Source organism: Saimiri boliviensis, chromosome 11 (genome assembly GCF_048565385.1).
Source record: "Saimiri boliviensis isolate mSaiBol1 chromosome 11, mSaiBol1.pri, whole genome shotgun sequence".
Lineage (NCBI taxonomy): Eukaryota > Metazoa > Chordata > Mammalia > Primates > Cebidae > Saimiri > Saimiri boliviensis.
The window spans coordinates 25,937,545-25,964,349 of NC_133459.1; the positions used below are offsets into that span (position 1 = coordinate 25,937,545).

Here is a 26,805-nt window from a genome sequence, read left to right on the forward strand (position 1 = left end):
TGAGGGTAGGAACATACAGTTTTATAAATAATTAGACAAGGTCTGAGCACCTTGGGTGGGGGTGGGATGAGAAAGGCTAGAGGCATGTACGGGCCTAAGTGGGAAAGGAAAAAATAGTGCTTGGGGCCAGAGCGGATGCGGGATCAGCTCTGGGCCTCCTTTTGCCCCATCTGTAAAACGAGTGAGTTGCCCTCAGTGATGTCAGAGCACCCCACCTCCTCTGGCATGGTAGGACTCTATGGGGTTCTAAGCCAGCTTGGAGACTTTGGAACAAGAGCTCTGGGGATCGGCAAGGACTGGTGGCCATGCCAGAGAGGTGGTTGATGCCCATGCAGGCTATGTCTGGTCCCCGGGCTGGTACTGTGGTTCAGTGGAGGTGAAGTAGTCTTCCAGGAAGGACTGCAAGTACTCAAAGGTAGGCCTCTGCTCCGGGTCCAGACGCCAGGTCTGCTCCATGGCCTCGTATAGGGATGCTGGGCAGCCTGGGGGGCATGGCATGTGGTAGCCCTGCTCCACCTGTTCCAACACTTCCCGTTTACTCATGCCTGAAGGATGGGGCTCCGTCAGTCAAAGGGACAGCTAGGAGGGAGCCCTTCCCCATGACCATCCCCCACCCTGGCCCCACCCCTGGCGAGGCAAACCTGGGTAAGGGACTCGGCCCTTGCTGATGAGTTCAGTAAGCAGGATCCCAAAGGACCACACGTCTGACTTGATGGTGAATTTGCCAAAGAGGGCAGCTTCTGGGGCTGTCCACTTGATGGGGAACTTGGTCCCTGGAGAGGATGGGGGAGCAGGGAAATTTAGTGAGGGGGGTCCCTGGAAACGGCTGGATTAAGAGAATGGGCTCTGGGCGCAGTGGCTCACGTCTGTAATCCCAGCGCTTCGGGAGGCCAAGGCAGGCAGATCACTTGAGGTCAGGAGTTCGAGACCAGCCTGCCAACATGGTGAAACCCCATCTCTACTAAAAATACAAAACTTAGCTGGGCGTGGTGGGCAGGTGCTTGTAATCCCAGCTACTAGGGAGGCTGAGGCAGGAGAACACCTACTATGTGTCTAGTATAGTGATGGGCACTTGCCAAACATTGCAATAATTCTCATCCTAATAACAGCCAATACTTGGCTAGCCTTTCCTGTGTGCCAGACACTGTTTTAAGTGACATGGATGCATTAACTCACTTAACTCTCACAAAACCCCCATGAGATAGAGACTCATTTTACAGAGGAGAAAAAGGAGCCACTGAGTAGTTAGGTAACTTGCCCAGATTACACAGTTAGTATGTGGCTGGAATTCGTACCCAGGTATTCTGGCTACAGAATTCCCACTGTTACACCCTATTGTCTTTGATTTAAGACTGATAGCTGTGCCTATCACATAGCAGGTGCCTGGTAAACATCTGCTGATTTGCTGTTATCTGAGTATTTTCACTTTACAGAAGACAAAAGGCAGCTCCCAGAGGTTAGGTGACTTGCCCAAGGTCACATAGCTGGTAAGTGGATGACCTGGGATTTGAGCCCAGAATTGCCCCTCATACTACATCAGGATGGAGGTGTCTCAGGCAACCTGGGGTGAGTAAGGGTTCCTGAGTGTGTGGGGCCCCATAGAAGGCCCCATGTTGCCCGGGGAGCTCTTGGGAAGTGGCGTGAGGCAGGGCACCTTGGCGGGGGTTGTACTCATCGTCCTTGATGAGACGGGCCAGGCCGAAATCTGCAATCTTGCACGCCAGCAGCTCCCCCACCAGGATGTTGGCTGCCCTCAGGTCGCGGTGGATGTAGTTCATTCGTTCCATGTAGGCCATGCCCTCAGCCACCTGGGGAGCCAAGATGTGGAGAGATGGGCGCTCATGTGGACTCACAGTACCGTGGCCCATGAGGGACAATTTGAAAAACCCACTTTTCAGAGGGGGAGACTGAGGCCCAGAGAGAGGCAGTACTTAGGCACAGCTGATGCAGTGGGCGGGACCAGAGAATGTGTAAACTGTTAATAGCTGGGAGGTCTGGGAAGTAAAGGCTGCCGGCCCAGTTTACCTGGGCTGCCATGTCCACCAACTGGGGCAGCTTCAAATCCTGGCCCTCTGGGTTCTTGAGGAAATCCAGCAAGCTGCCTGGGAAGAGGAGGCCGTAACATCAGCGGCAAGACCCTACGCCGGGCCCCAGCCCCGCCTCCTCTCGCCTGACCCCGCCCCAGCCCCGCCCACCTGGACCCGCCCCGCACTCAGGACCTCCCGGGTGCCTCAACCCCTCGCTTGTCTCGCCCTGGCCCTGCTGCCAGACACAGACTCTGCCCGCATCTCGTTTCTTCTCTTCCTTGGTGCCCCCGAAACGACCCTCTCAGACTCCGCCCCAGACCTTCCCTTATCCCGATTCTGCCTTCGTTAGCCCAAGCCCCACCCCCAACAGCGGAGGCACCGTCCCCCGCCCCAGACCCCTCGTGTTCTCACCCCGCCCGGCTCCCACCCCAGCGCTCCCGTCGTTTTACACACCCAGTCCCTTAGTGGGACTCTGCCTATCGTCCCTCGTCCCTCACAGATCGCGTCCCAGGTCCCACGCCTGGAGACTCCCACCTTCACCCCGAATCCCCCCGCCAGGGCTCCGCCTCCTGACCGTTGCACATGAACTCCGTCACGATGTAGATGGGCTCCTCCGACACCACGGCGTACAGCTGCACCAGCTTGTCGTGCCGCAGCAGCTTCATGACCTGCGCCTCCTCCAGGAAGGCCTTTGGGGACATGGTGCCCGGCTTCAGCGTCTTCACCGCCACCTTAGTGCTGCCATTCCACGTGCCTGCTCGGAGGCTGTGCAGTCAGGACCCTCTCCCCCGAGCCCGGGCCCTCGCCCCGGCCCCCGGGAGCTCCGTACCCAGCCACACATCCCCGAAGCAGCCAGTGCCCAGCCGGCGCTCCAGCGTGATGGAGCTGCGGCTGATCTCCCAGGCGTCCTTGGCCAGGCCCAGCGTCTGCGGCTTCATGATGGTGCAGGGCGCCGTCAGCAGGTAGCACAGCCCGTCATTCACCTCTGGGGGAGGCGTCATGGGGTAGTCACAGGCTGGCCAGGACATCCCCCTCCACTTCTTATCCTACCCCAGCCTGGTGCCAGACCCCAAGATCGGTTATAAGGAACTAGGCCCCAAGTGAGGTTACAGGCCAGGAAGAAAGGCAACCCGGCCCACTGAATAGGGGAACATGTTGGTGCCCAAGGAAGGAGGTGGCACCCAGAGGGAGAGATGATCTCTGTAAGCCTTCTATAAAGACTAGGGGCCTTCCTATAGGTGGTGGCCTCTAGCTGGGCTTTGAAGGCTAAGGTGGGATTCTCACAGGGGGAAATGGGGTTGGGGATTCCAGGCCGAGGTGTGGACAGGAGGCCCACGGTCTTCCATGGCATCATCCTTGGCATAACCAATCAAGGCAGAAATGGGCATTGACTCCCACCTTCCCTTCACCCCCACAGCCAATTCTCCACCAGGTCAGGCCTATTATCCCTCCTACCGAGTTTCAGAATTGTCTGCTTCCTCTTTACTCCACTGTCACTGATTTAGTCTAGCCTCCATCACTTCTCACCTGGACAATGGCCACTGCCTTCTAATGAACCCCTCATTCTGCCTTGTCCCCTGGCATCCAAGCTCTACCAGCAGGCAGAATTTCTCATCAAAGTGCTGACCACCAGCCTCTGTACCCCCCTGTTCAGGGCCCTGTGATGATGGCTCCCTGTCTGCCCACGGGGCAGTCCTGGCGCCTTGGTGGGGCATTCAGATGGCACAAACACTCCACCAAGTTTCCACAAATTGAGACCTTGAGGCGAGAAACCTGTCCCGTCATTAGGGCATGATGCTTGGTCACGGATCTGCTTTCCTCCAGAAGCTCACAGAGCTGGATCCTGGGCTGGGAGACCCCATACTTGGGTTCTAGTTTCAGTCTAGGCAATATTGCTTGGTAGACCCTTCTCTTCTCTGGGCCTCAGTCTCCCCATCTGGACAACGTTTCAGCGGGTTAGTTCAGGGATCTGAGGCGCCTGCCCTCACCCATGTAGTGCTGCACCAGCTCCTGCACCGAGTCGAACTGAACCCTTGTGGTGATGTAGTAGCCACCTGTGTCCAGCTTGCGGATCTTGTAATGCTTCACGTGATCGCCTCTGGTCTGATCCCAGTCCCGGATGGACAGGGAGTAGGCACCTGTGGAGAAGGATCACTTTGGAGCTTCTGTTCTCCTCTCCCCTAGTCTGGGAGCTGGGAGAGGCCGGACAGCAGCGTCCCTAGGACTGGGTCCTAGTCTTGGCCCCCTGACCCAACCACCCTACCGCTCCAAGCCCTACCCCAATGGCTGGGGCTCCCAGTGGCCTTGGTGCATGGCACCACCCCTACCTTTGGTGGTCTCACTCTCCCGAATGAGGAAGGCCCCCTGGGGGTTGCCTGATGAGAGCAGCTGCCTCTCTGCATCCTTTCTCCCAATCTTTCCGAAGTACCACCTGTTGGGAAAGGCAGGCAAGAATCCGGTACGCTCTGCTCAAACCTCACCTCAGTCACCTTGCGAGTCAAGACTCCATGTGTAAAATGGGGCTGGTACTCCTGCTCACAGCCTGGCTGGGAGGATCACAGAGAAGGGGAATGCAAAGTGCCTGGCACACAGTAGGTGCCCAGCAAAGGTTAGGGTCTCTTCTTGTTGGGTTTCTCTTGAATTAAAATGGCTACAATCCCAGGCATCAGGGTGCCATGGACTGTCAGTTCATCTCACTGTAGCCCCTCTGTGCACTAATTCTACAGATGAGGAAGTTGAGGCTCAGAGAGGGGAAGTGGCCTGTCCGCAGGCTAGCTAATGAGCTCTATCTAAAATCCTCTGCCACTCACCCTAGTGCCTTTTTCACCACTCCAGTCATCAAATCATTCAGATCCTTCCCCGACACCTGCTTCCAAACCCTTTCCTCCTTTGGCCTCCAGGGCAACACGGTCTCCTGCCTGTCTTCTCTCTGGCTGTTCCTGTCCCAGCTGCTGCTCTTCCTACACTCTCTTAGACTTGTATGCTGTCCTATGTCTAAACTTCAACCTCAGGCCTCAATCACTCCTCTCCCTTGGGGATTCTTTCTGGATTGGCCTGTAGCAACTGTGTAGGTACACTGGGGGAGCTGAAGTGACCACAGGTGCCATAGAAGACTCAGATGATCATGAAACTGACATGTGGCTATCTTGAGTTGAATTAAAGGAGCCTTGAGTTTTCTTTTTTCTTTTTCTTTTTTTTTTTTTTTAGACGGAGTCTCACTCTATCACTGGGGATGGAGTGCAGTGGCACAATCTCGGCTCACTGCAACCTTCCCTTCCTGGGTTCAAGTGATTCTCCTGCCTTAGCCTCCTAAGTAGCTGGGACTACACGAATGCGCCACCATGCCCAACTAATTTTTGTATTTTTAGTAGAGATGGGGTTTCACCACGTTAGCCAGGATGATCTGGATCTCTTGACCTCATGATCCACCCACTTCAGCCTCCCAAAGTGCCGGGATTACAGGCATGAGCCACCGCGCCCGGCCAAACCTCATGTTTTCCAATCCAGGGCAGTGGAAGTCTCAGTGGACCCTGGGAATGTCAGTTCACCCCTGGGTACTAGACACAGTTCAGGAAACAGTGCAAGGCACTGGCAAGTGCTGTGCCCAAGAGGGCAGGCAGGAGGTGGGTGGAGGAACTGTTGAAGGACAGTGTAGACAGGACACATTGTCAAGTTTTTTCAAAGCCCTGCCCACTCCCACACATATGACATTGCTACTTCCTTAATAATCAATATAATAATAACAGCACATATTTCGTGCTAGGCTCTGCCTTAATACATGCATGTATTCACTTAATTCTCCTAACAACATTGTGAGATAGCTACTATTATTCACGCCCATTAGACAATCTAGCCTTCAGTTGCTAGAACAGGAACCCGGGCTGTCTGCTCTCGGACCTGTGCTCTTAACCACACTACCCTTAACCACAACGCTGCACTAAGCACCTCTCAGCGCGTGGTGACACTGGCTTTAAGACGTGGACACAAGCATGAAGCCCTCCACAAACCTCCTGTCCTCTGCGTCATTGTCCCTCCTCCCCTTCATGTTTCCTGCCATTCCCCAGACTTGGGCCTCACCCCACCTGAGCTCTGAAGCTCGCCCACCCACTTCTGCTCAGTGATACCCACCCCTTGCCAGCAGCCTCCACCTGCAGGCTCTCCATTCCAACAACCTCCAAACATGCCTACATTTCTCCCTTCCCCAAAGGAAACTATTCTAAGTTCCATCTTGCCATCAACATTCTGCTGCATCTTCTCGCCTTCCCTTCACTTGAAAAAGCGCTTCACACTTGGGTCTCCACTTCCTCACCTCCCACTCCCTCCCAGGCTCTGCTGTCTGGCCTCCGCCTCCCACTCTCACACAGGAAAATCTCTCACCAAGGTCACCCCCACTGCCAAATCCTGTAGCAGCCTCTGACACGCCCTCTCTTGTTTCCTGAAGGTTCTCCGCTCTCCCAGCTGCTCTAACTTGGCCTGGCCTGGATTTCCTCACTTCTCCAGAAGCTCCTTCTTCTTCTTCGAGGGCAGCGTTCCCCAAAGTGGGGTCCTACGGACAATCTTTTTCGCTCTTCGCTCTCTTCCTTAACCTTCCTAGATAGCTTTTTTAAAACAATTTTTAAATGAAAAAAAAATATTTTTGAGATGGAATCTCACTCTGTACCCAGGCTGGAGTGCGGTGGTGTGACCTCCGCTCACTGCAACCTCCACCTCCTAGTTCAAGTGATTCTCCTGCCTCAGCCTTCCGAGCAGCTGTGACTACAGGTGCCCGCCACCATGCCTGGCTAATTTTTGTATTTTTGGTAGAGATGGGGTTTCACCATTTTGGCCAGGCTGGTCTTGAACTCCTGACCTCAGGTGATCCAACCACCTCAGCCTCCCAAAGTGCTGGGATTACAGGGATGCGTCCCCGTACCTGCCCCCTCCTATATAGCTTTAATGATTATCTTTACTCTCATGAGTCCCAAATTACTGCCCTAACCCACTGTGCCCTCTGCAAGAGCCACAGAAAACAAACTGAGGAGTCTTTAGTGCCAATTTGGAAAAGGTGCCCCTTCCTCTAAGCTGATTCAGGGGCATGGATTGGCATGGGCTGGTTGCCCGCCCTACAAAGCACAACCTAATCGAATTGCTGGCAGCCTTCTTCACCTGGATGTTTCTCTCCATAAACCATAATCCGGCAAGTACCCCGCAGAACCTATGAACCTATACCTGCTCCTGTGTTCCCCGCCTTAGCAAATGGCGCCATCATCCACCCAGCTCCTTAAGGAGACTTTGAGTCACCCTCAATTCCTTTCACTCCCTATCACCCAAATCAGTTACTGAGTCCTAGATTCTCACTCTGCAAAGTCTTTTCTTTTTTTTTTTTTTTTGAGATGGAGTTTCGCTCTTGTTACCCAGGCTGGAGTGCAATGGCGCGATCTCAGCTCACTGCAACCTCCGCCTCCTGGGTTCAAGCAATTCTCCTGCCTCAGCCTCCCGAGTAGCTGGGATTACAGGCACACACCACCATACCCAGCTAACAAAGTCTTTTCAATCCCTTCTTTTCTCATATATGTATGACATTTGTGAGGATAGTTTTTTTTTAAAGCTTTTATGAGCCTCCATTTCCTCATCTGTAAAATGGGGACAAAAATTACATCAAAGGGCCAGATGCAGTGGCTCACGCCTGTAATCCTTTTTTTTTTTTTTTTTTTAATTGTATTTTAGGTTTTGGGGTACATGTGATGAACATGCAAGATTGTTGCATAGGTACACACATGGCAGTGTGCTTTGCTGCCTTCCGTCCCCTCACCTGTATCTGTCATTTCTCCCCATGCTATCTCTTCCCACCTCCCCACCCCCCGCCCCTCCCCCATTTCCCCCCAACGGACCCCAGTGTGTAGTGCTCCCCCCCTGTGTCCATGTGTTCTCATTGTTCAACACCCGCCTATGAGCGAGAATATACGGTGTTTGATTTTCTGCTCTTGTGTCAGTTTGCTGAGAATGATGGTTTCCAGGTTCATCCATGTCCCTACAAAGGACGTGAACTCATCGTTTTTGACGGCTGTGTAATATTCCATGGTGTATATGTACCACATTTTCCCTATCCAGTCTATCATCGTTGGGCATTTGGGTTGGTTCCAGGTCTTTGCTATTGTAAACAGTGCTGCAATGAACATTCGTGTGCATGTGTCCTTATAGTACAATGATTTATAATCCTTTGGATATATACCCAGTAATGGGATTGCTGGGTCAAATGGGATTTCTATTTTTAGGTCCTTGAGGAATCGCCACACTGTCTTCCACAATGGTTGAATTAATTTACATTCCCACCAACAGTGTAAAAGTGTTCCTATTTCTCCACATCCTCTCCAGCATCTGTTGTTTCCCGATTTTTTAATGATCGCCATTCTAACTGGTGTGAGATGGTATCTCAATGTGGTTTTGATTTGCATTTCTCTGATGACCAGTGATGATGAGCATTTTTTCATATGTTTGTTGTCACGCCTGTAATCCTAACACTTCCAGAGGCTAAGCAGGAAGATCACTTGAGGTCAGGAGTTTGAGACCAGCCTGGCCAACATGGTGAAACCCTGTCGCTACTAAAATTACAAAAATTAGCCGGGTGTGGTGGCATGTATCTGTAGTCCCAGATACTTGGGAGGCTGAAGCAGGAGAATTGCTTGAACTCAGGAGCTGGAGGTAGCAGTGAGCCGAGATCGTGCCACTGCCCTCCAGCCTGGACGACAGAGTGAGATTCTGTTTTTTTTTTCTTTTGTTTAAAGACGGGGTTTCGGCCGGGCACGGTGGCTCAAGCCTGTAATCCCAGCACTTTGAGAGGCCAAGGCGGGTGGATCACGAGGTCAAGAGATCAAGACCATCCTGGTCAGCAAGGTGAAACCCCGTCTCTACTAAAAATACAAAAAGTTAGCTGGGCATGGTGGTGCGTGCCTGTAATCCCAGCTACTCAGGAGGCTGAGACAGGAGAATTGCCTGAACCCAGGAGGCAGAGGTTGCGGTGAGCCAAGATCGCGCCATTGCACTCCAGCCTGGGTAACAAGAGCGAAACTCCATCTCAAAAAAAAAAAAAAAAAAGACAGGGTTTCACCATGTTGGTCAGGCTGGTCTTGAACTCCCGACCTCAGGTGATCTGTCCACCTTGGCCTCCAAAGTGCTTGGATTTCAGGCGTGAGCCACCACGCCCGGCCCTGAGACTCTGTTTAAAAAAAATAATATCAAGCCCAGGCATAGTGACTCATGCCTATAATCCCAGCACTTTGGGAGGCCAAGGTGGGAAGATTGCTTGAGCTCAAGAGTTTGAGACCAGCCTGAGCAACATAGCAAGATTCGGTTTCTATAAAAAATACAAAAATTAGCCAGGGGTGGTGGCACATATCAGTAGTCCCAGCTACTCAGGAGGCTAGGAGGGAGGCTCAGAAATTTGAGGCTGTAGTTAGCTAAAGTCATGTCACTGTACCCCAGCTTGGGCAATCTCTTAAAAAACTAATAATATCAAGAGTGTTGGGCCAGGCGCGGTGGCTCAAGCCTGTAATCCCAGCACTTTGGGAGGCCGAGGCGGGTGGATCACCAGGTCGAGAGATCGAGACCATCCTGGTCAACATGGTGAAACCCCGTCTCTACTAAAAATACAAAAAATTAGCTGGGCATGGTGGCGCGTGCCTGTAATCCCAGCTACTCAGGAGGCTGAGGCAGGAGAATTGCCTGAACCCAGGAGGCGGAGGTTGCGGTGAGCCAAGATCGTGCCATTGCACTCCAGCCTGGGTAACAAGAGCGAAACTCCGTCTCAAAAAAAAAAAAAAAAAAAAAGAGTGCTATTGTGAGAATTAAATGAACCAAGGCAGGTAAATACCTGCTGTAGTATCTCAAGTATATAAAGGTATTTGATGAATAATAAATTATTGACTCTTGGGCCAGGCCCCGGTGGCTCATGCCTCTAATCTTAGCACTTTGGGAGGCCAAAGTGGATGGATCGCTTGAGCTCAGGAGTTCAAGACCAGCCTCGGCAATATGGTGAAACCCTCTCTCTACTAAAAACACAAAAATTAGCTGGGCATGGTGAGAGAATCATCTGAGCCAGAGAGATCAAGGCTGCAGTGAGCTGTGATTGCGCCACTATACTACACTCTAGCCTGGGTGACAGTGAGACCTAGTCTCAAGAAATAAAAAAAAAAAGGAAGGAAGGAAGAGAGAGAGAGAGAGCGAGCTGGGGGGAGGGAGGAAGGGAGGGAAGAAAGGAAGAAATAAAATAAAATAAAAATTCCTGCCTCCTTAATAGAATTAATTTCTGGTAATGCTCCCTTGTACTTGTTCAGCACTTTACAATTTTTTTTTTTTTTTTGAGACCGAGTCTTGCTCTGTCACCCACGCTGGAGCGCAGTGGTATGATCTCGGCTCACTGCAACCTCTGCCTCCCAGGTTCAAGGGATTCTCCTGCCTCAGCCTCTCAAGTAGCTGGGACTACAGGTGTGTGCCACCATGCCTGGCTAATTTTTGTATTTTTAGTAGAGATGGGGTTTCACAATATTGGCCAGGCTGGTCTTCAACTCCCGACCTCGTGATCCGCCCACCTCGGCCTCCCAAAGTGCTGGGCTTACAGGCAGAAGCCACCATGCCTGGCCAGCACTTTTAACAATTTTTTAAAGTTCATACACTGTTGCTTTTACTGAGAGGCAATATGTATAATGCTTAGCAAATGCAGCCCAACTATCTGGGCTCATATACCAGCTCCACCACTCACCAGCCACGTGAACCTGCGCAGGATATTTACTTTCTCTGTGTCTCAATGCCCTCATTTTAAAATAGGATAATAGTTTCTAACCCTGTTAATACACAGACAGTACTTTGAATAGTGCCCAGAACATAGTACATGCTATGTAAGTATTATCTACTATCATTATTATCATTACTATCTTCTTTTGTTCTCACAAAGACCTTACAAAATTATTAGATAAGGAGACAGGCTCAGAATGGAGCAATGACTTGTCCAAGAGGTGGTTGTGGAGTCTGGACTCCAGGGTCCTGCCCATAGGGCTGGCCTTGCCCCAGTCCCCACTTACTCTTCAGCCTGGATGGAGTCAACAGGTGCCACATAGTTGCTGGGAATGTAGCCAGTTCGTCCGGAGCTGAGGGACCGAGCCTCCCACCAGTCAACTTCACTGCAGGCACAGAACAGGGCTGGTCAGCAGCACCCCCAGTCCCCGAGGCACCCTGGGCCAGGCGGAGCCACACACATCTGCAGAGATGGGTCATGCCAACCCCTCATCTTGGACACCCCCATCACTGGGGCTTTTTGTCTGCTCTGCCCCAGACACTGCAGCTGCCCTGGGAGGGCTTTTCCCTGCAGAAGGAATACGTTCGGGGGCATTTGGGGCTCCTAGCTCCTTTCTTGGCCTCTTCAGCTGGGCTGGGCTGGGGGTTGGGAATACAGTGGACAGCTGACCAGGTCACTGAAAATGGCTACAGATTTCCCATTCAGTGACCCACTGAAAATGGCTACAGATTTACTTCTGGATATAATCTAGACTTCTCAATGTGGCTTAAAAAGCCTGGGTGGCTCATGCCTGTAATCCCAGCACTCTGGGAGACTGAGGCAGGTCAGGAATTCGAGACCAGCCTGGCCAACATGGTGAAACCCTGTCTTTACTAAAAATACAAAAAATTAGCCAGGCATGGCAGCTCCTGCCTATAGTCCCAGGATCACTTGAACTGGGAGGAGGGGGTTGCAGTGAGCTGAGCTGAGATTGCACTACTGCACTCAGCCTGGGAGACAGAGCAAAACTCCAATTAAAAAAAAAAAAAAAAAGCTTGACAGAATCTGCCCCTGCCTACCTCTCTAGCCTCTGTTCGTTCCCATTCTGCATTCCATATTTTGTGAACCACCTAAAGGGAATCACTTGGTGGTTTTCAGAAGTCATCATTTATTTTCATTCTCTCTCGATTTCTTCCTCTTTTCTCACCTCTTCCTTCATTGTCTATTCATTTTTATTATTTATATATTTATTTTTTTGAGATGGAGTCTCACTCCATTGCCCAGGCTGCAGTGTAGTGGCGAGATCTCAGCTCGCTGCAACCTCCACCTCCCAGGTTCAAGTGATTCTCCTGCCTCAGCCTTCCGAGTAGCTGGGATTACAGACACATGCCACCACATGAGCCACAAGAGTGAGCCACCGCACCTGGCTCACTATTCATTTTTATAGTCTTAGCTTAAAAGTCACCTCCTCCAGGAAGTCTGCCCTGTTCACTACTATTCTGGGGACCATGTTTGGTGTTCTTTCTCTGCTCATAGTTTCTCATGCTCCCCCACACAATAGCAGTCACCCAGGGTTTTTATTTTTTATTTTTATTTTTATTTATTTATTTTTTTTGAGACAGAGTTTTGCTTTTGTTACCCAGGCTGGAGTGCAATGGCGCCATCTCGGCTCACCGCAACCTCCGCCTCCTGGGTTCAGGCAATTCTCCTGCCTCAGCCTCCTGAGTAGCTGGGATTACAGGCACGCGCCACCATGCCCAGCTAATGTTTTGTATTTTTAGTAGAGACGGAGTTTCACCATGTTGACCAGGATGGTCTCGATCTCTTGACCTCATGATCCACCCGCCTCGGCCTCCCAAAGTGCTGGGATTACAGGCTTGAGCCACCGCGCCTGGCCGGTTTTTATTGTTATGTATATGTGTTCCCAACTAGGCTGGAGCATTCTGAGGCTAGGGACCAGGTGGGATTCCTGTTTGGGTCCTGCTCCCACCCTAGGCACTGTTCTGACTAGGCAGCCTGCTCACTTACCTGTTGTTCAGGATGTGGAATTTCTCGCCCTTGGTGAAGGTGAGGTCCTCCGCAGTTCGAGACTCATAGTCGTATAGGGCGATGAACAGGGTCACCCCAATCCCTGCAAAGTCAGGGCTACTCAGCAGGATAGGGCATGGGGCAAAAGCGCCAAGGGGTCTGCACCCCCAGATTCCTGTTCCCCAGCCAGGCGCTGCACCTCCCCACTGCTTCAGTGCCCCGATTCCCAAAGGCCTCTGGAGTCCAAGGAATTCCTGCTTTGGTCTCTGCGGCTCAGGACACACAGCTTCAAGCTCATTCCTCCCACCATGGAGGGTCCCCATGTTGCCCAGTCCTCTTCTTCCCCACCAAGAAGACTCCCCATCTGGGATCCCAGTGGCAACTAAGAGGGCAAGAAGTCTCTTTTTGTCACTTGCATCTGTCACCCGGGTCCTGCCCCTCTCAGCCTGGGAGCAGAGCTATACAGACGCCCTCAGCCTGTGTGATCTTGCAAGCGGGGTGGTATCTGCCACATCCTACTGGAGGTTCCTAAGGGCAATTCCACGTCTCCTCTTCTTCCCTCAGTTTCTCCCAGGATCCAGGCAGTACCTGCCTCCAGCCCCCTGGACTCACCTGACATGCCCCTGAAGGTGCCACTATCAAGGAAGGCAGGGTTGGTGACCTGAGGGGAGAGGTTGCTGTAGTTGGGGATGTGGGCAAAGGAGGATGTGGGCCGGGCCTTAGTGGGGTCAGGCCCATAGTGGTCTGCTGCCCCGTAGCTCCTGAAGTCCCCTTCCAGGCCAGCATCCTCCTTGGCAGTGGCCGTCGGCTCCAATTTCTTGCAGAACACACAGCCCATTCCAAGTTCCTGCTACAGAATGAGGCATGCCTCGCTCAGCGGCCCCTGCCAGGTGCACCACCCTGTGCACATATGCGCATGCACACGCTCATACACTCATACAGGTACGTGGCTTTCCCTCTTGGGCCTAGATTGGGGCCCTCCCTGTAAGGGATAAAGGCGGAGTTGGGCCACCAATAGTATGGTTGAGTCTGCCCGGAAGTATGCTTCTCTTCCCACTGGCTCATGTCTATGTTTCCAGGGCTGGTGGTCTACATTAGGATATTGCTGTGCTTATTTATATATTTCTGTCTCCTATTGCTTTCTTTTCTTTCTTTCTTTCTTTTTTTTTTTTTTTTTTTTTGAGACAAGATCTCACTCTACTGCCCAGGCTGGGGCGCAGTGGCACTATCATAGCTCGCCGCAGGCTGGATCCCCTGGGCTCGAGTGTTCTCTGGCCTCAGCCTCCCAAGAAGCTGGGACTACAGGCGTATGCCACCACCCCTGGCTAATTTGTTTAATTTTTAGTAGAGACAAGATTTTGCTATATTGCTCAGATTGGGTCCTGCTGCTTTGTTTGATATGTTGTGTTTCTGTGATTCTTTCAGTGTGCTTGTACCTGTGTGTCTCTAAGTATGGGTGAGTTTGCCTGTTGGGTGTGTGTGTGTGTGTGTGTGTGTGTGTGTGTGTGTGCAGTTCTTTGTGGATGTCTGTGTGTCTGTGTGTGCAGGTTTCTGTGTATATGAGCGTGGGTAAAAGTCTTTGTGCATGTGTTTGGCTGTGTGTGTGTATGTCTGTTAAGACCATGTTCGTGTGTACGTGTTTCTGTGCGAGTGTGTGTATGCCTGTCTGTATGAGTGGGTGTCTCTGTGTCTGTGTGTCTACGAATGTGCATGTAGCTCTGTGTGGGAGCAGTGTGCCTGTCTCTGAGTGTGTGTATCCCTGTGTGTGTGTCTATATATCTGCGCATGTTTGTGTGTGTGTGTGTGCGAGGCTGTGTGTCTGCACCTGGAGAGTCCCTGCAGAGGGGGATCAAGGCCATTTCCTGTTGTGGGTCCAGCCTCCAGCCTCTCAAGCTGCCTCATTCTGGCTCCCCCATTCGTTACCTAGCAACAGGGTCCTTGCAGGAGGAGGGGGCTGTGAGGAGTTGTGGGGTTCAGGAAGGGCCACCTCCACCCTGTTTCCTGACCCTGAAAGCCCTCAGTCCACCCCACTCACCCCTTAGGCCCCTACTCCTGGGTCAGTGGGGCTGCGACATGATCCTTGGGAGGGGCCAGAGACCTGAGGGCGAGACAGAAGGACAAGGAAGATGAAGGCTCTGCCAGTGTTCCTGTCAGCGCTGCCCAGCTCCTGCCCTCTTCAGGAAGCCAGAAGGCCTGGGCTCTGCCCCAGCATGACTTCTGCCTTCACTTTCCTTCCTGTCACCCCTGGCACACTTACACAACCACCGTCACATAGGGCACATCACCCATGCCAGCTCTCTCTCGCACACTCACACTCACCTGACACACCAGCACAGTCATGCAGCAACACTCACAGCATGTATTTGCATGAGTGTGCCTGCCAACACCATCATACGCCAATACAGGCTCTAACAAGCCCAAGCTCACAATAGCACACACACATACACACACGCACGCACATACATGCACAGATACATGTGGTGCCTGCCAGGTCAACAGATGAACACACTTGGACATGCATAATTTTGTACATTTTATACTCATCTAACAGGATTTCTATCAAGCCATGCTCAGCTCCCTCACAGTCCGCAGTCACCTTCTCCCAAAAAACCAGTTCTTCCTCTGAACCTGCTTGTGCTCCCAGCCACCCTAGGCTTCCATGTGGTGGCTGAGTGACAGCGGGTACCTGCCTCTGGAGCTCTCCTCCTATCCCCATACCAGGAAAAGGCCCAGGTCAGCAGCAGGGGCCACCAGAGTCCCTTGGGAAGCCCCACAATGAGCCATGCCTTTTCTGGCAGCTGTATCCTCTAAGCGACAGGGCAGGAGGTCATTGAGCAAGGGTCCCCCACATCCTGCCAGAAACTCTGCCATTGCAACACTCAGAGAGGAACTGACTGGCGAGATGGCGTGGTTTCCTAAGATATGACAAGAATGGAGAGTTGCACGGTGGGGCCAACCCAGTGAATGCTGATTTACCCTAGAGGGGCCCTCAGCTTCTCTCTCTCAACCCCCCGTCCAGTTACCCTTACAGATATCGTCTTCCTCTTCTCTCTGGGTCCTGTCCTTCCTACCTAGCACTACTTACCTCTTCCAGGAAGTCCTCCTGGATTCACCAGCTCCAGTTGCCTGGCTGATGGTTCCGTCACATCATGCTTTGGTCTCCACCCTAGCCCCACCTGCCCTCTCACCCTTTGCTCTAAGTGTGCTCTCATGTGTGTGTTGGGTGGGGGTGGGGGCATGACACCCATGTGGTGAACTGTGGGGCGGGCTGTGATGAGAAGCGTGCCCTAAAATAGCCCCTGTTCACCAGGCCCTGCCTGAGACCTCTGCCCTGAGACCCCTCCCTGGGATGAAACCACTGTGTCCAAAAGGCCCCAAGATGCTATAGGGCTAGTTAGAGCCAGGGCAGAAAACGGAAGGGGAAGACTTCCATCCAGAGCCCAGCGGGAGGGATTTCAGGGACTGGTGACAGGAGAGATGGGGATGATATAAAAACAAGGGTGAGGCCAGGCACAGCGGCTTACACCTGCTATCCCAGGACTTTGGGAGGCCGAGGCAGGAGGGTTGCTTGAGCCTAGGAGCTTGAGATCAACCTGAGCAACATGGGGAGACCCCATCTCTACAAAAACAAAATTTTTTTTTTTTTTTTTTTTTTTTGAGACGGAGTTTCGCTCTTGTTACCCAGGCTGGAGTGCAATGGCGCGATCTCGGCTCACCGCAACCTCCGCCTCCTGGGTTCAGGCAATTCTCCTGCCTCAGCCTCCTGAGTAGCTGGGATTACAGGCACGTGCCACCATGCCCAGCTACTTTTTTGTATTTTTAGTAGAGACGGGGTTTCACCATGTTGACCAGGATAGTCTCGATCTCTCGACCTCGTGATCCACCCGCCTCGGCCTCCCAAAGTGCTGGGATTACAAGCTTGAGCCACCGCGCCCGGCCAAATTTTTTTTTCTTAATTAGCTGGTCCTGATGGCACCCACTGTAGTTCCAGTACTAGGGAGGTTGAGGTAGTAGGATTGCTTAAGCCTAGGAGTTTGAGGCTGTGGGAGCTGTGATTGCACAGCTGCACTCCAGCCTGAGAGATGGAATAAGACCCTGTCTCTATTTTAAAAAGAAAACAGAAAAACCACGGGTGAGAATGAAGCCTTCTCACAGGAAGACACACACACACACCTCAAATGGTGCACAGTGCTGATACCCAGATCCGTACAGCCCTTCAGATCCCTCAGACAGCACATCACCTCGCTGCCTCATGCACAGGAGCCAGGCTCCTCTGCATAGACTCTAAGCACACACATCTTCAAGAGTACACACACCCCATATATGCACACCTCCAGCCCGCATCCATCTGCACATAGATTCCCATGCACATGCACGCTCATGTGCGTTCATGCACACACACACACACACACACACACACACACCCCCTCTATACAAGAATAGCAAATACAGAATTTATAGCATTTACTATGTGCTGGTCACTGCATTAAGCATTTTATCTATATTATCTCATTTTATCCACATAACTATATGATTTAAGTATTGTTATTATTATTGTTTTTATTTATTTATTTTGAGACAGAGTTTCACTTTTGTCACCCAGGCTGGAGTACAACGGCATGACCTTGGCTCACTGTAACCTCTGCCTCTCAGGTTCAAGCCATTCTCCTGCCTCAGCCTCCTGAGTAGCTGGGATTATAGGCACCCACCACTACGTCCGACTAATTTCTGTATTTTTGATAGAGATGGGTTTTCACCATGTTGGCCAGGCTGGTTTTGAACTCCTGAATTCAGATGATCCACCTGCCACGGCCTCCCAAAGTGTTGGGATTACAGGTGCCTGACCTAAGTATTATTATTATTGATGAGGTAACTGAGGCACAGAAAGGTTTGGAAACTTGCCCAGAGTTGGCCAAGCACAGTGGCTCATACCTGTAATCCCAGAACTTTGGGAGGCCAAGGCAAGAGGACTGCCAGGAATTCGAGCCCAGCCTGGGCAATATGGCAAAATCCCATCTCTATAAAAAATACAAAAATTGGCCAGGCACAGTGGCTTTTGCCTGTCACTGAACTCCAGCCTGGGTAACAGTGAGGCTCTGTCTGAAAAAAAAATTAGCTGGGCATGGTGGCACGTGCCTCAGTCAGGAGGCTGAGGCAGGAGGACCACTTAAGCCCAGGAGGTAAAGACTGCAGTGAGCTGTGATCATGCCACTGCACTCCAGCCAGGGTAACAGAAAAAAAACATTTCTTTTTCTGTCTCAAAAAAGAAAAGAAAAGAAAAACCTGCCCAAGGCCACAGACATGATGTATCCCAGTGTTTAGCTCCAGAATCTGAGCTTTCAAGCACTTCTCTCCATTGCCTGTCACAAATACAGACAGCTGCAGCCTTTCCTGCTAGCATGCACAAATGCAGACACCCCCGCACTGTTCCCCCCACCGCCATGTAGGGAAACACACACACACACATACACACACACACACACACACACACACACAGCCCTTCCCGAGACACAGACCCACATAGAGCTCTCCTCTATAGAACACGAACTTACACAAGCTCTCATATTCACACGCAGATACAACATTGCCACTTCCAATAATACCCTTGTATATATTGCCACAACATATCTATAGCAGCCCAAGGGGATCCTTGAATTCTGCATGCCCACCATGGCGGAAGGGAGAGACTCTCAGCTTCTGAGGAGGCCGAAAGCTCTGTGGGCTCAAGAAGAGCCCTGGCAGGGCTGACAGTGTGGTCAACAGGCAGAGGTAGGCAGCTCTTGGGTCTTAATCACTACCAGACTCCATGCAGACCAAAGCCCTGGCTAGGCCCAGCTCTCTGGGGACCAGTATGCTGAGGGGTCAGGGGATGTAGGGCACAGGGTATGGCATCTGCATGGCCCAAGGCAGTGAGGGACCGCATTGCACGTAGCCATGTTCATGCTGTATTGTCAGAGGAAGGAAAGAGATAGGGAAAGAGAAAAAGAAGAGGCGTGGGGGGGGCGGGGGGGAAAGAGAGAGAGAGAGAGAGAGAGAGAGAGTTGGAGAGAGACAGAGAGATAAAGAGAAAGAGCCAGAGACAGCCAGAAAGAAAGAGAGACAGAAGGAAAAGACAGAGACAGAAACACAGTGTAGCATGCTGGTAAACTGACTCTCAAAAAAACCCCAAAGCCCTGATTTGTCACGTTTTCTGATTTCCATGGTGTAAATATTCCCACCATGGCTGATTTAAAGCTACCAAAGTGACTTCCTGAATGCTGGGTTGGAAGAGAGGCACAGAATCAACTCCCCTGCGCCAGTAACTCGCTGGCTCCAGCACACACTGCCAGAAAGAAACAGAGACAAAGACACAGAGGCAGAAATGAGAATTAAGGAGAAAGAGTAACCGAGAGACAGAAAGAGACAGAAGCAGAGAGAGGCAGAGATAAAGAGAGAGAGAGAGAGAGAGAGAGAGAGAGAAAGAGACAAGGAGGGAAAAAGATGGAGGGAGAGCAGATGGGGTTCTCTCTGCTCAGGCATCTGCATGAAAATAGCCCTAGGACTCTTCATCCTCCCCTTGCTCTGATCCCTACGTGGCACCAATTCTTTGGAGAGAAATTTCACTTCCTAGAAATCTGGGTGACAGTAAAAATGTGCTAATTTCTTCAAGAGTTATACAGTGACTAGCATCTTGCCAAGCAGTTCTCAGGCATGACCTCATTTGGTGAACCTATGAGGTGGATTTATTACTACCCTTATTTTACAGATGAAGCAACTGAGGCACAGAGATGTTAAGTAACTTGCCCAAGATTACATTGTGAGTAAAGGATATTAAAATGCAATGCTGAGCAATTTGTTGCCAAAAACCACTGTAAGCTCTGGTCCATTCTGCAGTCCTAGTAGAAGCAATAATGCAAGCTTGGCATTGCATTATTGCTTCTACTAGGGCCATATGTGGCCCAGGATGGCTTTGAATGCTGCCCAACATAAATTTGTAAACTTTCCTAAAACATGATGAGATTTTTTTTATGGCCGAGTGCGGTGGCTCATGCCTGTAATTCCAGCACTTTGGGAGGCCAAGGCAGGCGGATTGCAAGGTCAGGAGTTCGAGACCAGCCTGACCAACATGGTGAAACCCCATCTCTACTAAAATACAAAAATTAGCCAGGCGTGGTGTGCACCCCTGTAATCCCGGCTAATTGGGAGGCTGAGGCAGAAGAATCGCTTGAACCCAGGAGGTGGAGGTTGCAGTGAGCCGAGATCGCACCACTGCACTCCAGCCTGGCAACGGAGCAGGACTCCATCTCAACAACAATGAAAAATTTTGAGTTTTTTTGTTTTGTTTTGTTTTGTTTTTTCAATTTTTTAAAGCTCAACAGCTATCATTAGTGTTAGTGTATTTTATGTGTGGCTCAAGACAATTCTTCCAATGTGGCCCAGGGAAGCCAAAAGATTGGACACCCCTGTAATAACGTGTCTCTTAAGGAGCACCTAATGTTCTGAGTCCTGTGCCTCATGCTCTAAATCCCTGATACCGCGGGCAGGGCGCTGGGGGTGGGGAAAGAGAGAGAGCTATCTCTGTCCAGGTTTTCTCAGGCAGTCACTGAATCTGAAGTCAGGTCTCTGTTTTCTCGGCATTGAACTTTGCTGCCTGCTAACACCAGAAAGGGGGCAGCTCAGAGAGTGGCCACAGTGTCATTCTGGGCTCTGTAAGGACTTAGGTCTGTTTATGAATATGTCTCTTGAACATCTGGTTGACAGGAGTTGGCTCTGAGATTCCCATCATGGTCAAAATCAGGTTACAGGTATCAAACTGAGGTCCAATCGAGACGACAGTGCTCCCCACTTCAGCGTCTGCCCTGTGGCCCTCCCCAGCTCCATTCTTCAGTAGCTTTGTGATCTTGGATCTTTGACAGAAGCCTCTGAGTCTCAGTTGTTGCGCCTGTACCTTCCGAGCAGTTGTTGTGAGGGCTTTGTGACATGTGGCTCTTGCTAAATGTGCAGTGGCCAAGTGTGACTGAGAACCACAAAGGCAAAACCAGAACGGCCCCCAGGTACCATTTACCACTCCACCCTCCCTTTTGCATAGGGGGAAGTTACTTTCCCAAGATCACACAGCCAGATAGGGGCTTCAAAGTCAGGACTATTAATTCAAGTCCAGAGTTCTGTTCCCTACCACATGGCTGTGTTCTCCAAAGCCTGAGCAGGAGAGCATGCTGTTCCTAACCAGTGAATGTCATATTTCCTGTCAAACACATCACCCCTGTCATACGGCAGCTGGTCACCCAGCAGGGAGGGACCCTGCCCCCCACCCATCCCTACTGCTGGACATAGTAACCCCAGGTCCACCCACTCTTTTTTGAGGCCCACACTACCCAAAGCTATGCCAGTTCTTTGATGGAGACACAGGATGCCCTGCCCCCTCCACCCCCATCAAGTATCTGTGAGATCTTGAGGCAGATTTAGGCTCCAATTCTAGCCTCCCTGACAACTAGCTTAAGGCATTGGGCAAGTCGGTTCATCTCTCTGAGCGGCAGCATCTTTGCCTATAAAATACCAATGCAAATGTCCACCTCCTGAGGTTGCTTCTCAGCGGCAAATGCAGTCACACCCCTGAAAGCATCAGACATGCAGTGAGTGCCCAGTGAACTTTCATTTCCCTCCTTTCCCTCGCAGGAGGTCCTCCAGGGCAGCGACAGTGTGGGACCAGAGGGTACAGGACTGGGCAGGGCTGAGAAGAAAGAGAAGTTCCCAGGGTGAGGTGAGAGGGCTGAGCTGGCTCAGCCGCCTGGGGGATTTCACCAAAAGGGAACTGGGACTTTGGGCAGTGGCAGGAAACCACCATCCTGCAAGAGTTCCGGCTTCTCCTCTGGGCTCTGGGCTGGCCTGGGGCAGGCCAGGGCTGGAGGGCCAGGGAGCAAGGCTGAGGTCTACAGGTAACTCCCATCCCACTGTGCCATATCTCTCACTAGGACCGGGTTTCCATCCCTCTCCCCCAATCCTCTCACTGAGACCTTTCACCCAGCTGAACCCCAGTACCTTTGCACCATACCTGGCTACTTTTTTGTACTTTTAGTAGAGACAGGGTTTCGTCATGTTGGCTAGGCTGGTCTTGAACTTCTTTTTTTTTTTTTTTTTTTTTTTTGAGACGGAGTTTCGCCCTTGTTACCCAGGCTGGAGTGCAATGGCGCGATCTCGGCTCACCGCAACCTCCGCCTCCTGGGTTCAGGCAATTCTCCTGCCTCAGCCTCCTGAGTAGCTGGGATTACAGGCACGTGCCACCATGCCCAGCTAATGTTTTGCACTTTTAGTAGAGACGGGGTTTCACCATGTTGCCCAGGATGGTCTCGATCTCTCGACCTCGTGATCCACCCGCCTCGGCCTCCCAAAGTGCTGGGATTACAGGCTTGAGCCACCGCGCCCGGCTGGTCTTGAACTTCTGACCTCAGGTGATCCACCCACCTCAGTCTCCTAAAGTGCTGGGATTACAGGTGTGAGCCACGGTGTCTGGCCTTCATTAAACACTTTCATCTCACACCATCCTTTCTTGAGGCCTCAAAACTGCCTCCTAAAGAAGACATGCCCACCCCAACCCCGTCTGACTCCACCACCACCCTGGTGAGGCCAGGTGTGTGCAGGGGCTGCCAGGGATGGCCTTTACCCTCCATGTGGTCCTGAGGCCATCAGCAGTTTTCTCCACTTCTTGTGGGTAAAAGCGGTTTTCCACCTGTTGCTGAAAACCACCCACGAGCCTCTAAAACATGAGTCTTTAGGTCCCATCTGGCCTGGGACTCAGAATATTCAGGAGATGGGAGCCATGGGCGGTCCAGGGGCAGCCAGGGGATGAGTCTAGATTTCACAGTGTGGCCAGACAGGAAGCCCCCTCTCCAGCCCCTCAGGGGAGCAGGGCGGTGAGGGGGACATCCTGCCTCTTCCCACCTTAGGCCAGCTCAGTCTGCTCTGTGTGGGAAGAGCCCTGGCCCCTATTTCCCCAGCTCTGGGGTCCCCCTACCTCACCTCCTGGGGTCTGGCCACTTCCTTTACCGCATCAGCCCAAGGTGGCTGCCGAGAACAACCAAACATCCACTCATATGCTCAAGGGTTCGTGATCATTCACTCAGAACCCAAAACATACAAACACGCACACCCTTACTGGAGGAGGGTGTGAGAGCACCTCCTCACCAGAGCAGAAAGTAGCCATGAAGCCCATGAACCCCATGCCTTCCTCCTCCGAGGATACATGAAACTTGGTAGGAGTGAGGTAAGGACTCAGGCCTCAGCTCAGGCTACATCAGGCGAGATGTCCTGGACTTCTGGTCCCTACTGTTGGCCCTGCAGGTTGCTGACTCCCAAACCTCCATCTTCCCATCTGTGAAGTGGGAACAGGGTCCAGCTCTCCCATCATCACCACAGTTGGAAGGATGCTGAGAGCGTGAGGGTCCCTGAGAGTGCACACCTGAGGGGCGGCCATCTGGGTGCGGCACCACAGAGGGTGCCAGACAGATTTCAACTTGCTGACCTCCTCATGATGGGCCCTCATCAGAGCCATGGACTATTTATGATAAATAATTTTTAATATGTATTTATTATTTATTAAAAAATAGTTGCCGACTGTGTGCGGGTCCCTGGAGGCCCTGTCAGTGAGAGCTGGGCAGTCTGGTCCCCCTCCCTGCTTTTTGTTGCCCTTGTTTTATTTCCTGAGATGGAGGATCACTCTGTCAGCCAGGCTGGAGTGCAGTGGCGCGATCTTGGCTCAACTGCAACCTCTGCCTTCCGGAGTTCAAGCGATTCTCCTGCCTCAGTCTCCCGACTAGCTGGGATTATAGGCACCTACCACCACAGCCGATTAATTTTTGTATTTTTAGTAGAGATGGGGTTTCACCATCTTAGCCAAGCTGGTCTTGAACTCCTGACCTTGTGATCCACCCACGCCTGGGATTACAGGCCTGAGCCACCATACCCGACCTGTTGTTTTTTACAGACAAGGTCTCACTCTGTCGCCCATGAGCTCCCGCTGCAGCCTTGAACTCGTGAGCTCCAGCGATCCTCCGGCCTCAGCCTCCGGAGTAGCTGGGACTACAGGAAGGTGCCACCACTTCCGGCTAACTTTACTATTTTGCAGAGACGGGGGAAGTTTCCGAATGCTGCCCTGCTGGTCTCCTCTGCCTGCTTTTGAGAAGTTGCAGGGAAGGCCCGCTGAGTCAGGGATAGCCGTTAACCCTTCAGGGAACTCCGCAAAAACTGCTTTCTGCACCTGATTCTCGTGGGGGAAGGGTGGACGCAAAGATAATTTCTCCCCGTGGTTCAGATGAGGAAAACGAGGCCCGGAGAAGCCCCGTAACTCGCCTACAGTCACAGCAATGAAGGGCCCAGTCTTGCAAAGAACCCACGTCTCTCAAACTGCAGATCCCCCACCCCAGGATCGGTGAACACAGCGGCGTCGCCCCCTACCTCGGTCGGGAAGCCCATCCCACCCCCAGAGGGAGGATTCTGAAAGGGAGCGAAGTCGGGGAGCAAAGGGGGCCGCGCCCGCCAGGAGCTCCGCGGCGGCCCAGCGCGGCCCGCCCTCGCGTTGTCATGGAGGCAGCGCCTGCGGGCACCCGCGGTCAAAGGCAGGATTTCCGTCGGGGCGGCAGCAATTCCCGGATCCCGCGGGGAGCGCGGGCTGAGACCGCCGCTGCGGGCGTGGAAGGAGCGCTCAGAGAGGCAGGTCCCTGCCGAGGGCGGGGACTTCCCCAGGAAGCGGGGACCCACGCCTCGCGCGCCGGGAAGGAGTACCCTGCAGCGCAGCTCGCAACCCATCGCCAGGGCGGCCGGGGGCAGGGGGGTCGCGAGCCGCAGTCGCAGCCGCCTCCGTTACCCTGCGGGCTGTGGGCTTCACCCCGACTTCTGCCGGCTCGGAACAGGGGGACTTCCTGGACCTGCAATCAGACCCCAGGTTCTCTGTCCTCTAGAAGTCGTTCTCCTCGACCCCCTTCCTGCCCGTTCCTCCACCTGTTGCCTCCAGCACCCCCACCCAATTCCCCTCTCCCGCACTCAACAAACCCGTCGGCTTCTCCCCAAAGTCACACTTTCACGATCTCCTCAGTTTCTCCCCCAGACCCTTTTGGGATTCCCCTTAGTCCTCCTCCCCAGCCTCTCTCAGCCCCTTCCTAAACTCTCATCAGTCTCTTCCGTTTGACCCACCAGACCTTTTTGGGGGTCCCTTTGGTCGGCTTCCCCTGTGCTCCCCTACACCCTCTCCCCCAGGTTTTCCAGCCTTGCTCTCCAGGTCGCCGGTTTTCCTCCTTAGGCCCTTTTCGGGCTGGGGTCCCTTTGGCTGTCACCTTGCTCAGCTCCCCTCCCACCCCCGGGTTCAGGCTTCTCTTCCCCTCCACCCCCAGCCCTCTGTCCAGAGCCCCGAGGGGGAGGGCACTGCCTGCCCTGCCCAGCCCCCACCCGACGCAGTCGCTTACCTGGAGCCCAATTCTGCCCGGTCCCCTGGGGCGAGCCAGCCGGGGCTCCAGCAGCCGCGAGTGCCGGTGTGGGGGGACAACCGGGGTGCTGCCCGCCTCTGACCGCTGCCCACGCTGGGCAGGGAGGAGGAAGCCGCCTCGGACTTCTCTTATTGCAGTCACGGCGGGCGGGCGGTGGTGGTGGCGGGAGAATTCACAGTCACGCCCCAGCCCCGAGGCAGCTGCCCGCAGCGAGGAGGAGCCCAGCTGCCCGCAGCGAGGAGGAGATCCCAGGCCCACCCGCCCCCTCCTCGCTCCTCCCCGGGTTATGGGAGGTCGGCTCTGTCACTCTCCAGACCTGAGTCCCTAGCATGCCTTCCCAAAGGGCCCCTGCAAAAGCGCAGGTTCCACACCCCCGAAGCCCCTGCTCTTTTAGGATCATTGAATTGGAAGTTAAGAGGGGCTTTTTTCCATCACTGAGGACCAGATCGGGACTGGCCTTACCCAGGTTCTCACAGTCAGTAGACTTCAGACTGCTGTCACCAGAGCCATTGGACATGGATTACATGGACCCTGCCACCATACCTTCCCTTCCTCAGGGGCTGGGCACTGGGGACACAGGGCTGTAGGAGGGTGGTGAGCAGCAGAAGACCCTTCCCTTAGGAAACTGCCTTTCGGAGGAGTGGGAAGGGTGTCAGCCTCCCCCACGCACCCAAGTTTTAGAAAACTGAGTAACTGGCCTGCGGCATTGGCTCAGCCTGTAATCCCAGCACGTTGGGAGGCTGGGTGGGAGGATTGCTTGAGCCCAGGAATTTCAGACCAGCCTGGGCAGCACAGGCAGACACTATCTCTACTCCAAAAAACAATTTTTTTTAATTAACTGGTTGTTGTGTACCTGTGGTCCCAGCGACTTCGGAGGCTGAGGAGGAAGGATCGCTTGAGTACAGCAGATAGAGGCTGCAGTGAGCCGTGTCTGAGCCACTACACTCTAGCTTAAGTGGCAGACCAAGACCTTGCCTTAAAAAAAAAAAAAAAGATTGAATGTGGGTTTTGTTGCAGAAAATGAATTTTAAAAAAACAAAGAAAAACTGAGTATCTTAGAACATGTGGAAAAAAGATTTTAAAAAACAGCCGGGCATGGTGCCTCACACCTGTAACCCCAGCATTTTGGGAGGCTGAGGTGGGCAGATCACGAGGTCAGGAGATCAAGACCATCCTGGCCAACATGGTGAAACCCCATCTCTACTAAAAATACAAAAAATTAGCTGGGCGTGGTGGCATGCGCCGGTAGTCCCAGCTACTCGGGAGGCTGAGGCAGGGGAATTGCTCAAACCCAGGAAGCGAGGTTGCAGTAAGCTGACATGACCCCACTGGACTCCAGCCTGGTGACACTCCGTCTCAAAAAAAAAAAAAAAAAAAAAAATTAAAAAACAAAAAGAAAAACATTGTAGCATCCGCTATCAATTCCAGCCTCTCTGACTAGTAGGGATCCCTGACCCCTCCTCAACGTGGGGTTCATTCTCCACTCCCACCACTATTACTTCAGCCTTAAAGCAAGAACCCGGAATATCCCTTCTGTCCAGGACAG

The 26,805-nt window shown here is 52.5% G+C and overlaps 1 protein-coding gene across 2 annotated transcripts; it reads right to left on the reverse strand.

The window, feature by feature from the left end:
- Positions 1-25,428, reverse strand: FGR (FGR proto-oncogene, Src family tyrosine kinase). Of its 2 annotated transcripts, none has more exons than XM_010346030.3 (13): positions 25,239-25,428; positions 14,840-14,902; positions 13,417-13,651; positions 12,805-12,907; positions 11,084-11,182; positions 4,355-4,458; positions 4,016-4,165; positions 2,857-3,012; positions 2,602-2,781; positions 2,026-2,102; positions 1,655-1,808; positions 642-773; positions 1-545 (listed from the first exon to the last, which is right to left on the reverse strand). In XM_010346030.3, exons 3-13 carry the CDS (start codon positions 13,640-13,642, stop codon positions 337-339), a joined length of 1,590 nt encoding a protein of 529 aa, XP_010344332.1. In that variant the 5' UTR covers positions 13,643-13,651; positions 14,840-14,902; positions 25,239-25,428; the 3' UTR covers positions 1-336. The 2 variants fall into 2 exon arrangements, with proteins under 2 accessions (XP_010344332.1, XP_003921324.1); XM_003921275.4 differs by having other exon boundaries at positions 13,417-13,654.
- Between the last annotated feature and the right edge of the window lie 1,377 nt (positions 25,429-26,805).